This window comes from Hyaena hyaena, unplaced genomic scaffold (genome assembly GCF_003009895.1).
Source record: "Hyaena hyaena isolate Hyena2069 unplaced genomic scaffold, ASM300989v1 scaffold_647, whole genome shotgun sequence".
Lineage (NCBI taxonomy): Eukaryota > Metazoa > Chordata > Mammalia > Carnivora > Hyaenidae > Hyaena > Hyaena hyaena.
Genome location: NW_024081281.1, coordinates 488784 through 501653, shown reverse-complemented (window position 1 = coordinate 501653; position 12870 = coordinate 488784). Strand labels below are relative to the sequence as shown.

Here is a 12870-nt window from a genome sequence, read left to right as displayed (position 1 = left end):
TGACTCCTCAGGTGAGATGACTGATTAGCCAGAACATAAGACGTGCGACGAGCCACAGGAAAGGTCGGCTTCCATCGCCCCTTCAGTTGCCATGGAAACAAGCCGCCCCTCTGGACGCATGCCCCTCGCAGGCCCCTTGCAGGCCTCACATGGAAGTTCCAGGCAAAGCCTGCGACTCGTGCCGCCGTGTTCGCCCCATGTCTCATGGTGTCTCACAGTGTAAACATTGTCTTTTGAGACCTTGCGTTTAAAGAAAAAAACAGTGGCGCCTGGGTGGCTTAGTCGGTTAAACGTCCGACTTTCGCTTAGGTCATGATCTCGCGGTTCGTGGGTTCGAGCCCCGCGTCGGGCTCTGTGCTGACTGCCAGCTCTGAGCCTGGAGCCTGTTTCAGTCTGTGACTCCCTCTCTCTCTGACCCTGCCCTGCTCATGCTCTCTCTCTCTCTCTCTCTCTCTCCTAGAAATAAATAAAACATTTAAAAAAAATAAAGAAAAAAACAAAACGTGTACCATCTAATCAATGAAAGGTGTGTCTATCCAGGCCTTTTGTAGATCCTACAGACCGATACTCTAGAAAGACAGTAACTCGGACATTAAGTCAGGAAGGGGAAAGAGAGGCCTCCGGTTCCGCCTGCACCCAGTGATCCCCCAGATTCTCTCCCAGGAGAGGGGAGCACGTAAAACACTGAAACGTCCCGATGGGTGGACCGCCAGAGGCTCCTTGTAGACACGCAGCCGGTGCACGTGAAGGAGGGAACGGTGGCCACGGGGCAGGGTCACCTTGCTCTCTGAGGTTATCAGCACTTCCTCTAGGAGGGACCGTAAAAACAGACAGAAGGAGAAAAGCTGCATCAGAGGTAGAGAACTTGGCAATGAGCATGTCCCTTCATTTATAACACACGAGCAAAAGGATTCTCTTAACAACCGTGAGGCTTGCGTGATTTGGAGCATCTCTATCCTGAAGACAGGGGTAAAGCAGAGGGTTGAACTCGTGGTGAGAGCTTTGCCTCATGCAGGGCTTCCCGGGCCGGTACTTACTGGTAGCGGTGCTGTGACAAAGGCCGCTGACCCAGAGCCTGGCGTCTGGATCTGTTTTTTCATGTGTTTGTTCCGTGTACATTGACAGAGCGTCTGTTTACGGGCCTTCTGATATTCAAAAGGCAGGTGTGGAAGGTAGTGTTCGAGAGCGTCTACAATTGTGTTTTCGTTTGATTTCGTTTGTAGACCCAAATGCCGCGTTTTGACTGAGCAGTACCTTTTACCAGGGCTGGGGGCAGAACTGGGCACAGAGCTTTTCTCCCTCAGTTACGGGCTCGAGTGTGATTGTTTTTACAGGTTTCTTCTTTTTGTAAGTATTTCTTTTTTTTTTAAGTTTATTTATTTTGAAAGAGAGCGAGAGAGGGAACGAGCAGAGGAGGGGCGGAGAGAGAGGGAGAGAGAATCCCAAGCAGGCTCCACACTGTCAGTGCGGAGCCTGATGCAGGGCTCGATCTCACGAACTGTCAGATCATGACCTGAGCCAAAACCAAGAGTTCGACGCTTAACCAACTGAGCCCCCACACACCCCCATGGTTTTCTAATACTAAGCAAGAAAGCTGACTTGGGAAAAAGGCTAAAATACTACACATGCTGACTTGTCCTTAACTGTGCTTCTAAATCCAGCTTATTACAGTATCTCGGGAAGTTTCTGTCTCCCCAGGCTAGCCTGTCTAAGGAGTGAAGCTTGCCTGCTTCATTACCACTTCTAGAACCAGGCAGTGGGCAGGGCCCTGTCTCCAATTCCTTTTCTTAATACATTGATTAAAAGCTTGGTCCTACATACCTACATTTTTACGACTTATAGACAGAAAAATAGATAGGCTTTAACTGATAAAAAGCCTTGTTCCTGTTTCATTTCAGATTTCACACTAGGCCCAACCCCCACCCCCACCCTGGTCACCATAAAAGGCTGTTGCCCTCTCTGCTATCTGAAGTGTGTGGGACTTGAGGCCTTTTCTGTTTGATCAGGCCCATAATTACTAATTTCTATGAATTTGTTCTGTCATCTTGGAGCCCAAGTGCCACGGTCATGATTTGGTGAGGCCTCTGTGGGTCAGTCCAGCCGTGGCATGAGCTTTGAGATGGCCCGAAGGAGCCAGCGGGCTGCTCTGCTCACCAGCGTGGAAGCAAAATCGCAGTGTGTGGACTGGCGATGGCGCCATTCTGAAGCCGTCAGGATCCTCAGGTGCGCCGGCGGGAAGTGTAAACCTCCCATTACCGGAAGGCACGCCTTGAACTCTGAAGTGTTATGGCCACAGCTTAAAACATCTCTGTTCTGTAATTTCGTGCTGCCAACGTGTATGTTACAGTAAAACTCCACGCATCTATAACTAAGAAAAAAAAAAACCCACAAAACCCTTAAATATAATTTTGCCTTCTCATATACTTCTTATGAGCCAGAGATGCACGTATACTGAGCAGACTACCCCAGTGAGTGATTTACTTCAATAAAAGAAACTCGGGGGGGTAGTTCTTGGGTTACGGACTCTGTCTGCTCTCCGGTTCCATAGACACAGATATCCCTGCTGAGGAACCGCTGAGCCCTGCTCTGACCTCTGCACCCGAACAAATTTAATTTTGTGTGGGATGAGCATTTGCCTTCACATTATTTTACCGCAGTTCACTTTTTCAAAATTGGTAGTCTGTTTATGGTCCTTCTCCGTGTTTAACACGATTAGTGATTTGCCAGCAGTTCAGAAGTATGGGAGGGCCGATCTGTAAAAAATACATCCGGGGGGTGAGCGGGTCTGTAACTACATAATCAGCGAGGAAGAGTAACTGTTTTCAAATGAAGACACAGAAAGCTGCACTCGCGATGCTGGGCAGCCTCCGCGCCGGGCCCTCCCTCCTCGCCGTGCTGTGTCTGTGAGCATCGGGCCCGGGGTGGCTTTCGCCCGCCCGTCTCCCCAGCCGTGGGGCCCCGGAGTGCATGGCGGCCGCGGGAGAGCGTCGGGCGGCCCACGCGTCGGTCACCCACGGTGTTGAGGCCACTGAGCCGCCTCTACGGCCTCTTCCGCCCCCGTGACGGTCCGGTGGTCGGGTTGCTAAGCCCAGCACCTTGCAGCAGGGCGCTTCGGTGTTTAGAAAGCAGGGGCACCCCTTAAACTCTTGCTCACGCACCCACCTCTGAATGAGAACAGGCAGGAAGGAGTTCTGTGCCACAGCATCGGGGTGAAGGAGAATGCGCTGAGAACAGGGGTGACGGCCAGAGGCCCCGAGGTGGTTCAGCGCAGACGAACTGCACAGAATGCTCGCCCGGCCCGGGACCCCAGCCCACTTGTTGACAGCTTCTTCCAGGGACACAGGGTGAAGGTCTCTGCCGTCCGAGCCGCGTGCCCCAGCCCGTCCGTGACCTTTGTCTTCCTGCACACTCACGTGTGTGCAGACACATTCAGCCGGGTGTTGCTCACTCTGCCAGTGCCGGTGCAGTGGGCTGTGTGCGGGGCACAAGAGACCCCGAGCCCACGTGCACCTGCTTGCGGGGGGCAGATGCGCCCATCCGGTCCAGCTTGCCTGCGCTCCAAGCTCACCCCTCAGAGCGTGGACTCTCCACCCCTCAACCGTGGCCTCAAAACCGAGACCTCTTTTTTTCTTTAAGTTTATTCATTTAATTAGAGAGAGAGCGAGAGTGCGAACAGGGAGGGGCAGAGGAAGAGAGAGAGGAGAGAGACAGAATTCCAAGCAGGCTCCTTACTGTCGGCACAGAGCCTGATGCAGGGCTTGATCTCACAGACTGTGTGATCATGACCTGAGCTGAATACTTAACCGGCGGAGCCCCCTGGGCACTCACAGGGCAGAAGGGAGGAGGGCCTGGAAAGCACTCCCGCATTGGCTTTGCCCGTTTGCAGGACAGGTGAATGTGTGTTGGGGTGAGGGTGGAGGGGGCTGGGATCTGATAACGGTCCAGAGGCCCTCAGTATGATCCTGACCCTCGTTCTCGTTTGGTTTGTCTGTCTGAACAGCTCTGCAACTTCCCCTCGCTGCAGACCCTGGAGGCTGCCACCCGGGAGGGAAAGCGGGCAGTTCGGCGCCCGATCCTAAATGCTCCTGGTCGCCCGGGGCCCACGGGCTCACGGACGGTTGTCGGCAGCGGACAGAGAAGGGGGTGGTGCAGTCAGAGCGGGGAGGTCGGGGAAAGGGTTGCGCAGCACCAGGCTGTCCGCCGTCTCTGGCAGGAGACGGGAGGTGGACACAGCGTGTCCTCGAGGTTCGTGAGGGCCTTTGCAGGAGGGAGCAACACGGTTCCAGCCTCGGCCCCGCAGCACGGGGGCCCGAGAGAGCAGGGGTGGGCGTGCCTGATCGCTGGTAAGTGATGCCACCAGTCTCAACAGCCCATTTTCCCCCAAGATGTCCCGAGAAAGAGACCTCCTTCTCTGGCCAGTGTTGTAAGATCATTCAGCAGCGATAGCGCTGATCTCGAGGCCTGACTTGACGTGAGGCCTGTCCTATAACATCTGTTCCTCCAGGAAATGTTTGCGCGTGTATCATGCGCTGATGGCTGTACCAGACACCCTGAGTCCCTCAGAGCCCTTGCTCACCATCTCAGTGACCTTAGACTTTGACGAGCAGCAAGCGCTCTGGCAGCGACGGCACAATGAATTCTAGGATCTCAGGACCAAGCATGTTTATCCCAATAGGCAAGGGGGGTGGTGTCCAAGGAGCAGTTTATTGAGGGGGACCAGACTCTCCACGTTGGAAAGGCACGGTAGCGCCCCCAGGATAAACACTCAGGTGGTATTGGGAAGATTCGGGACTGTGGCCTCTAAGCTCTGTAACCACTGCATTCACTCCCAGGGTCTGCCCTCCGTCGGCAGAAGGCCCGCTAGGGTTAGAACAGACAAGGTGAGGGGCCATCCTGAAGTTTCTACCTGGGGACTGGAGACCTGAGCTCACCCTCACCACTAGCTGTGAGTTTTTATTTGGAGGATGTTTGTGGCTTAAAACACTTGACTCTCATCTTCCTAATCTCTCCCCACGTGAGGTCTCCACAAAAGAATGCAGAGTCTCTGGGGAGCAGGGGACAGGCTGGTGGAGGCACGTCCAGAAACACTGGGCAGGGGTGCGTCACGGCTCACCCAGCAGATTGCATGTCTCTCGGGATAGGAGCCCCGTCACTGTGCACAGCACCTGTGCTGTGGCCTGAACGTTGCTGCCGCCCCCTCTCCCCATGCGTGTGTTGAAATCCTGTCTCCCAATGTGGTGGTGTAGGAGGTGGGGCCTCACCTTCAGCCCCTCGGAACTTCCCTCCCCTGCCTGCTAATTCATGCCTTTAAGTTGTGGCCAGAATTAGCGTGCAGGTGTTCGAATCCTACAGTGCAACCTCTCTGCCTCAGGCACTTTAGCAACTTCTGGTCACACACCTTAGCCTAAGTCCCAATTTCTTAATGGCTGTCTGGTCCCATCTCAGCTTTACCTTCCATGTCTCTGAACTTTCCCTGAATACATGCTCTCCTGAACTACGTGCCTTCTGTGGGTCCATCCTTCCCATAATGAGTCTCTTTGGTCCCTTAGATGTAAGTTTTTAGGGCTGACTTTCAATTGTAATAGAATCCATATGTCCAGCGATGGCCATTATGACTAAGATGTTTACAGCACAGTGTTCCCTCCAAAGTTTAATATCAGAAAACCATGGTCCTAATTCCAATTTGGTCTCTAACAATGTGATCTTAGATAGAGCAGCTAGCTTTTTTGGCACTAAATTCCACCTAAAAAAATCTTCCCATCTCCTGAAATAAGTTTCTGTTCCATTATTCACTAAACATAATGATTAAGCCACCTGCACATGGTTTTATAGCCTCATCCTATTTCCTACTTACAGTGTATTTTTATGAGGCCCATGATACTCACGAGACTTTGTATCCCGAGGCCTACATCCTCTCTGTCAAGTTTTGACAGAATATATGTGGCTTTGCCTCTGACAATGGAGTCGGCTCTACAGGCCCCAGGTCAGCGGTTACTATTGTTTAGTTCATGATCTTGAGCAAGACACTGTTTTTTCAGTACTTTAAATTTGCCCTTACTACAGTCAGAGTGAATCCAAAGAGAAAGTGAAGTAACTGTAGAAACGGGAAAATGATGTCAATACAGCATCAAACATTCATTGACATTTTTGTTTATCTCCTACTTTCAGTGTATATTCAAGACAGATAGGTTTACTTTGGCGTTTGATAAGATCTGGTTCGAGTCTTGGTTGAGACAAAGCTTGCAATCATGTACGTCATAGCCAGCGCTCACATAATTTAGATGTAATTAGCTACACTTGCAGATGAATGCTTAATTTTTGCTGCCTCCACACTCATTAGGGATTATTCTCACATGAAGGTGGCTTTTGAAACTGATCATACATTAATTATTCTTGGACTCTTACCATTGGTCTCCCCAAGGTCAACACTTTTTGGTATTTTGGTTTTTTTTTTTGTTTTTGATATTTTTAAGACAGTTAAATAAACCATTATTTTAGGAAAGAAGCTTCTGTGTAGCTCATGATATGTGATGTCAGACCTCACAAGCTCGTGTGCAGTTTGTGACTCTTAAGTCCCTGTGGCTTATGGTGCCTTTGGTTCATTTTATGGGGTTCTCTCTTCTGCAGATGGCAGAAATTTTGGCACTGAGTTCATTTTATGCGCTCATTCTACCACTGGTCTTTATTGTTACCTTGTCTTTCTTCCCCTGGAATATGAGAAGTCTCTTAACTTCCTCTGGAACACAAAGCCTGTCGTGGTGGATAGGAGGAAGGGTTGCACTTCAACTCAGTAACTCAATCAAACAACATCTCCATAAATAAAATCGGTTGTTATGGGAAGCATGCTGGCGAAGGGGCAGAGGTGCCCATTAGGGTGATCGCAAAGTTTTGCGGTGAGCCCCTGCCCCTGCTCCTGCTGTGAAAGCAGCTTCACACTCTCAAATGAACATCTTCCTCATGTAGACCCCGGTGGCTAACTCATGCAAAACGGGGAAGCACACCTTGTACGCCTCATTCTGGGTGATGCGGGTGTGCAGATGGAGATGTTTGCCTCTGTGTGTGTCCAAACATCCATGTGCTCCTCAGTGGAAAGCTGTTCCGGGTGACGGCATATCTCTCCAGCATCTTCTTGCCCATTCCGATGGCGGAAGTTCAGACCAGGGTGAGGAAGAGAGAGCGCTGCTTCTTTTAGGAGAGAGCTCTTCTCTTGTGCTCACAAGTCACAGCAGGACATCGGAGGGACTGGGGCGGCCGGGGGGGGGGGGGGCCCTACCAGCAGGGCCCATCCGCTTGAGAAGGAAGAAGTCCTACAGCAGTTTGACTGTTCACCTCTTCATCCCTCCCCCCCACCCCCCGCAGCCACCCCTCACGCCCTTGGCTCCCAGGGCCAAGTCCGCCATGACAGATGCCTTCCCTTGGTGCCTGGTGTCACGGCTCTAATGTGGCTTTGTCTCCTCGCAGGACATTGATGGCCAAGCACTCCTGTTGCTGACCCTCCCCACGGTGCAGGAGTGCATGGAGCTGAAGCTGGGGCCCGCCATCAAGCTCTGCCATCAGATCGAGAGGGTGAAGGTGGCTTTTTATGCCCAGTACGCCAACTGAGGCTGCCCTCTCGGGAGGTGACCTGATGTCTCGGGGATGCTGTGGGATGGGACATGCACAAAGTAGCACTGAAAAGCAGAAAGTGTGGCTGACCTCCTTCACCCACCAGCCTGTTGATGTTACCATGTTTCTGGGCCCACTCGCTACTGCAGCTGTGGCTCCTGGACAGGGCTGGGCGCTGCCAGACACAGAAGAGCTCCTTTGTACGTCTGTGTCTCCCCTTCCTCCCTCCTAAAGCCAGGCAGCTCCCCGCAAAGGCATTTCCCAAACCACAGCTCACTCTGCTTTGAAGACAAAGAGGCAGTTGGTGTCTTTCTTGGATGTGCCCAAGGAGGGCGCCCGGCTGGGAGGTTTCCTATGGTCGTTATAGATGCTTCTTGCATCGCACGGCACACGTGGCTATCACTGCATGAGTGCCACCGTGGTGTGCTCTTGGTGGCAACTCATTTCCCAGACACGCTTGCAGGCCACGTTTCAGGATGTGGCTACAGAAGGATGGCTTAGAGCGGCATCGCCCATCAGAGGCACCTTCCAGGAAGGAGAGGGTGTGAAGGCAGGTGGGGTGTCGTTGCGATGAGGCACTTCTTCCTGAGCGACGGACATCCAGAGCCTGTAGAGAGTCCCGTTTGCAATCTTTTGTAGAACTTTACGTGTGGCTGATGTTCTCATTTAATCATGACCGGATCAGGGAATGACTCTTTTAGTCTGCTGGGAAATGCTGAGCTGTGGACTGAAGGCAAAGCTTAACTGCAGGAGCAGGAAGAAGCTTCAGGAATCTTTGAATAAACCAGCGACATCCCCTTCAAAGGGTCCTGCAGTGAGTCTCTTGACAAGACTGGCTTCGAGTGCCACTCCGATGTGTCCGGCCCTGGGACGCGTGAGAAAGTGGGCGTTCCTGACGGGAAACACAGCAGCGACCTGGCCCTGCCCAGCTCTTCCGCCAGCACGGCCACCCATCATCTGTGCTCTTGGGTGACCTCGTCCCCATCCCACTCCAGCTGAGAGTCCCGATCCGCTGACACAAGACGCACACAGTAGGTGAGGAAGAAGCGCATGTCCACTATGTTGACTGCTTCCTGGCCGGAGGCTGCTGGTTTCTGGGACGATTTTCGTCAAATCGCCTAAGTCACTTGAAGAGAGATCTCTGGCTCTGAGGACTGGCAGGTTTTTGGTAACCGGCACCTCATGTGCGTGTGCCCCTGAGGGACCCAGTATGTTCACTCAAGCCCAAATGGACTGCTCCCCCCACCGCACCCCCCATCCCCGCTGTGGCAGGTGTCCAAATGCCTTTCAGAACGTGCTCAAGGAAAACTAAGCCTTCAGACTTATCCGGAGGCGGACACCAGAAGCAGAGGCCACATGCCCTTTGGTTTCTCTTTTTTACCCTCCTTCCTCCATGTTTGCTCCTCGATTCGAGTCTCGGCAACTGGACAAACATGTCGCGGGCTCGTTAGCCGTCGTGTTGCAGCTACGTTGTTAAGGCACGATTTTCTGATTTTGCAGTTTGGTTACCGCTGCTGACTGTTCTTAGCATTCTGTCCTATTCACCGAGGCAGATGGGAGACTTACTTTGCAGGTGACTTTTTGCTCTGTCCCCACAGCTGATTTCCACCACCACATTTTAAGCGTTTGGCATGTGGGTCTGCCCGGGGCCCCTGATGGAAGGGCCCGTGTCCTAACCTGGTGCCTGGTGGTGGTGTCAGGATGGAGGCGTCCGAGGTGCCTGCCGCCCGGCCTCTCTCCCCTGGGCTCGAGACTCAGCCTCCTCTCAGTTCCCCACCCCTGCCTTCTCAGCCACATACTTCCAGCCTTAAACGCTCAGCCTCGTGGTGTCCGTTGGAAAGGGTGTCCACCGCGGGGTCACCGTTGCCACGCTGACTCACTTAGGATCCTTCGCCCTGGCCTTCCGAGCTGAGCTATTCCCATTATATTTGAAACGAAGGGATGTGGTGGCTGCAGTGTGTCTTTGTACTTTCGGGACGAATGTCAACTTCTCATGCCCTTTCAAGGAAAGGCGCCACGGGAGCAGGCACATCCTGTGGGTGTCTCTGGACCCCCACTCCCCTCCCCCATGCCTCACCTTCAGGAGCCAGAAGGTCCTCCCGCAGACAGCCCGGGCAGGACATGGCCACCATTGCTGGGGGAGCCTCCAGCTTCCCGACAGGTCAGATGCCCAACACGCTCCTCGTCCTCAGTCCCTCTTAGTGCGGCGATCTGTCACCCACCGCGGTTCTGCATGAAACAGTAAGGAAGATGTGGCTGGGGCCACAGGTAGAAGACACAGCCCTTGGAGGACTGTCACAGAGGTCGTGTCTGGGCCACCCCCTGGCCCTGTCGAGAGCCAAGGAACATTTTAGGGGCAAGAAGATGCTTCTGCTCTGAGTGCTGCCCACGTGCTCTTGAGCTTGCTGCTTTGGGGATTTCCAGTGGTGGGCGTGTCCCACATCAGTCGCCATTTGGTTCCAGAAGGTAAGGCGCCCATTTCTCGTCTCTGTAGGATTTACCCACACCAGCTTCTGTCTTACAACTGGGGCCAGTTTCCAGAGAACATTTTACACCATGTCGTTACTGTGTCTCCAGCGGCAGGTGGTGCTGACTTTGCACCTCTTCCCCACATATCACCGGGGCCCACGCCCAACGGTTCTTGGTCGAAACACCAACAGGTGACACCCCTCCCTCCCTTCTCCAGCCCCAGATGCTACAGTGTCCACTCTGTCTCTTTGATAATACGTTGGGACCAAAGCCCTGCCCGCTGTGTACCGAGGTCCTGCATTACATCCCGGAGGTGCCGAGAAGCTTGTGTCGCCTCCAGGCCACGCGGACACTTTTCAGTCTGTACAGCGTGGATGACTGGAGAAGCAGAAATGGCCACCGTGTCTTTAATGGTGAAAGTCACCACACGATCCCATCCAAAAACGAATGGACTTGGTTCAGCCCCTGCCTTCCTGACTGCGTCTGCACTGTGTTAGGAAGCCGTCCCCTCCCACGACCGTGTAAACCTAACAGGAGTAGGGTATGGCTGGCATAGCGGGCAAACCTCTTTGCTTTTGAAAAAATTAGGAAAAGATAAAATAAGAAACCACCAAAAAAACCCAAAAAACAAAAAAACAGAAACCAGTTTCCTTCGCCGCAAAGTTGCATCATACAGAGAACTCACCCGTCACCTTTAAAAGTAGGTTCATCTGATCAAAGTTTGACTCACACGCAGCGTTGGAGCTGCACGGCTTCTCGGTTGCTTTACCTTATTTGATCCATGTTTGAAAGAGCGTTTCCTTTGTTTGCTTTGATTGGTTCCTCGGTAAATTCAAATGACCCAAGCCTTTGCCCCCGGCCTCTCTGACCCTTCCCATGATCTCCAGAGACTTGATTTGGCTCAGTCTTTGAAGCTCGGTCTGAGCGCCCTAGCTTGCCTCTCAGAATTTTGAGTGTTGTTACCAGGCAAGTCCTGAGATTTGCCTTTTATCTTACGCCAAACACCTTTCTGAGGAGGCGATCTCCTTTCGTTTTGCAAGCACTGGGGATTTTCATACTTCTTTGGTAGAACGCCCATTTCTGTTGATTTCTGTACATAGAACTATAAAAAGAGTAGGGTTATAACCTTTGTTGTGGGTTGAGAACTGTTGTCATTTCTTGGTGAAGGTGGCGACCCTGGAGTCCACGTACTCTGTTCTGTCTTTAGGACGCCGTGATCGAGTGTGCAATGATTTGAAGGGAAACATAGTAGATTAAGGTGTCTGTAATTTTTAAGGAAGAAGTCGTTGAAGACGTGTACATAACTGCCCGTGTCTTTTGGTGCAATAACTAATTGCAAGGGAAAGTTCTGTTTGCAGCCTGATACTGTCGTGATTCTCTTAATCGTCTACCATTCTTTTCCGTTCAAGAGTCTTCTGGAAACTGCTTTATTCCCTTTAACTCAGCTGACTATTTAAGCAGGTTCGCCTGGCTTTTATCACCAGAATGGGCTTACAAGTATCCCAAAACACTGATGTGATAGAATCGAATCATGCTATTTCCCACCCGCTTAATTTACCCAAGACATTGTCATTGTTGACACGTGGCTCTGCTTTGGGTTTTGGTGTAAAGGCATCTGCAGTTCAGGTGATAAAAAGAACCAAAACAATTTCCTGGGCAGGTAGTCTTTCCATCTTACAGGCTTGTTCTCAATGGCCAGGATTCTGCACCGACAAGCAGGTAGGTCTCTTATAAGCAAGCCAGAAAGCCAGGGCAGCGCTGCGGCTGGACCTGAGGGCCACCCTGAACACAAGGAGAGTTCTGGCCCCAACGTTTGCCGAAAAAGCCACTCGCAGTGGGAAATTGGAGACCTTTTTTTTTTTTTTGAAATGACAGAAAGCAAAATCATCTCATTTGTTGTTCAGAATGGGAGCTAGCATGCTATCTGGAAGCAAAAACTATTCCTAGTTGTGAAAGTCCAAAGCCCTTTTGCTATTTTACATTCCAGTTTGAGAAGTTTGTATGGAATTCGATTCATATCTCGTGTACCGTTCCAGTGTGTAAAAGGAAAAATTCATGGTTTTCTTTTGGACATTCGCAGGACAAAGGGCATGTTGTTTGGTTTGCTGTAAGATTGAATTCTGTATATATGTTTTCATGTAAATAAATGAAAATCTATATCAGAGTTATATTTTAATTTTTATTCTAAATAAAAAAAGCCCTTTTTACTTGAAAAAATTGTAAGCCACATTGTTAATAAAGTACAAATAAATTCTACAGTTGTGTTCGTGTCTTTTTATTTAAGGTTACTAAATACTATTTTTAGGGTTTGCATTATGTTCTTTTTTCCCCCCACTTTGCACAAAAGTGTACATTTATAGGGTTTTAATAACTGTGGGTCTGACAGTCCCACGTGATAGCTTTCAGACTTACCTGCTAGCTTTGGAACCTTCTATTCAAGGCGCTTGTGTTTATTCCTTTTATCAAAACATTCCAGTTCATCCTACACACACATGCAGCCTTTCTGTCTTCAGTCCCTGTGATTCCTGCGTGATTGCCTGGTGCGTTGGGAGGAAGCCTGCTTCATGTCTGGGAGAGCAGTACTTGACCGTGTTTACATTTATGGTCGTCGCGTGAACATCACCAAAGGGTGTCTGGCATCCCCATTGGAACGAAAGAGGTCCCCTTGCCCCCTGCCCTGTGGCACAGTCTGTGTCACAGCTGGAACGCGTCCCTCTCCCTCTGCCACTGCCCACGCTGGTGGCATTACTGAGGGGCAAAGCTCAGGCAAAAAGGACAAGAACATTTAGGGGAAGG

The 12870-nt window shown here is 51.3% G+C and overlaps 1 protein-coding gene across 4 annotated transcripts in view; it reads left to right on the top strand.

Annotated features, from left to right (window-relative positions):
- Positions 1-11938, top strand: part of SFMBT2 (Scm like with four mbt domains 2) — a 202600-nt gene extending 190662 nt beyond the window's left edge. For all 4 annotated transcript variants that reach the window (XM_039216643.1, XM_039216642.1, XM_039216644.1 and 1 more), the window contains one exon: positions 7462-11938. In XM_039216643.1, the coding sequence (XP_039072574.1) occupies positions 7462-7602 (141 nt within the window). In that variant the 3' untranslated portion in view covers positions 7603-11938. The remainder of the gene's footprint in view (positions 1-7461) is intronic.
- The last annotated feature ends 932 nt before the right edge of the window (positions 11939-12870 follow it).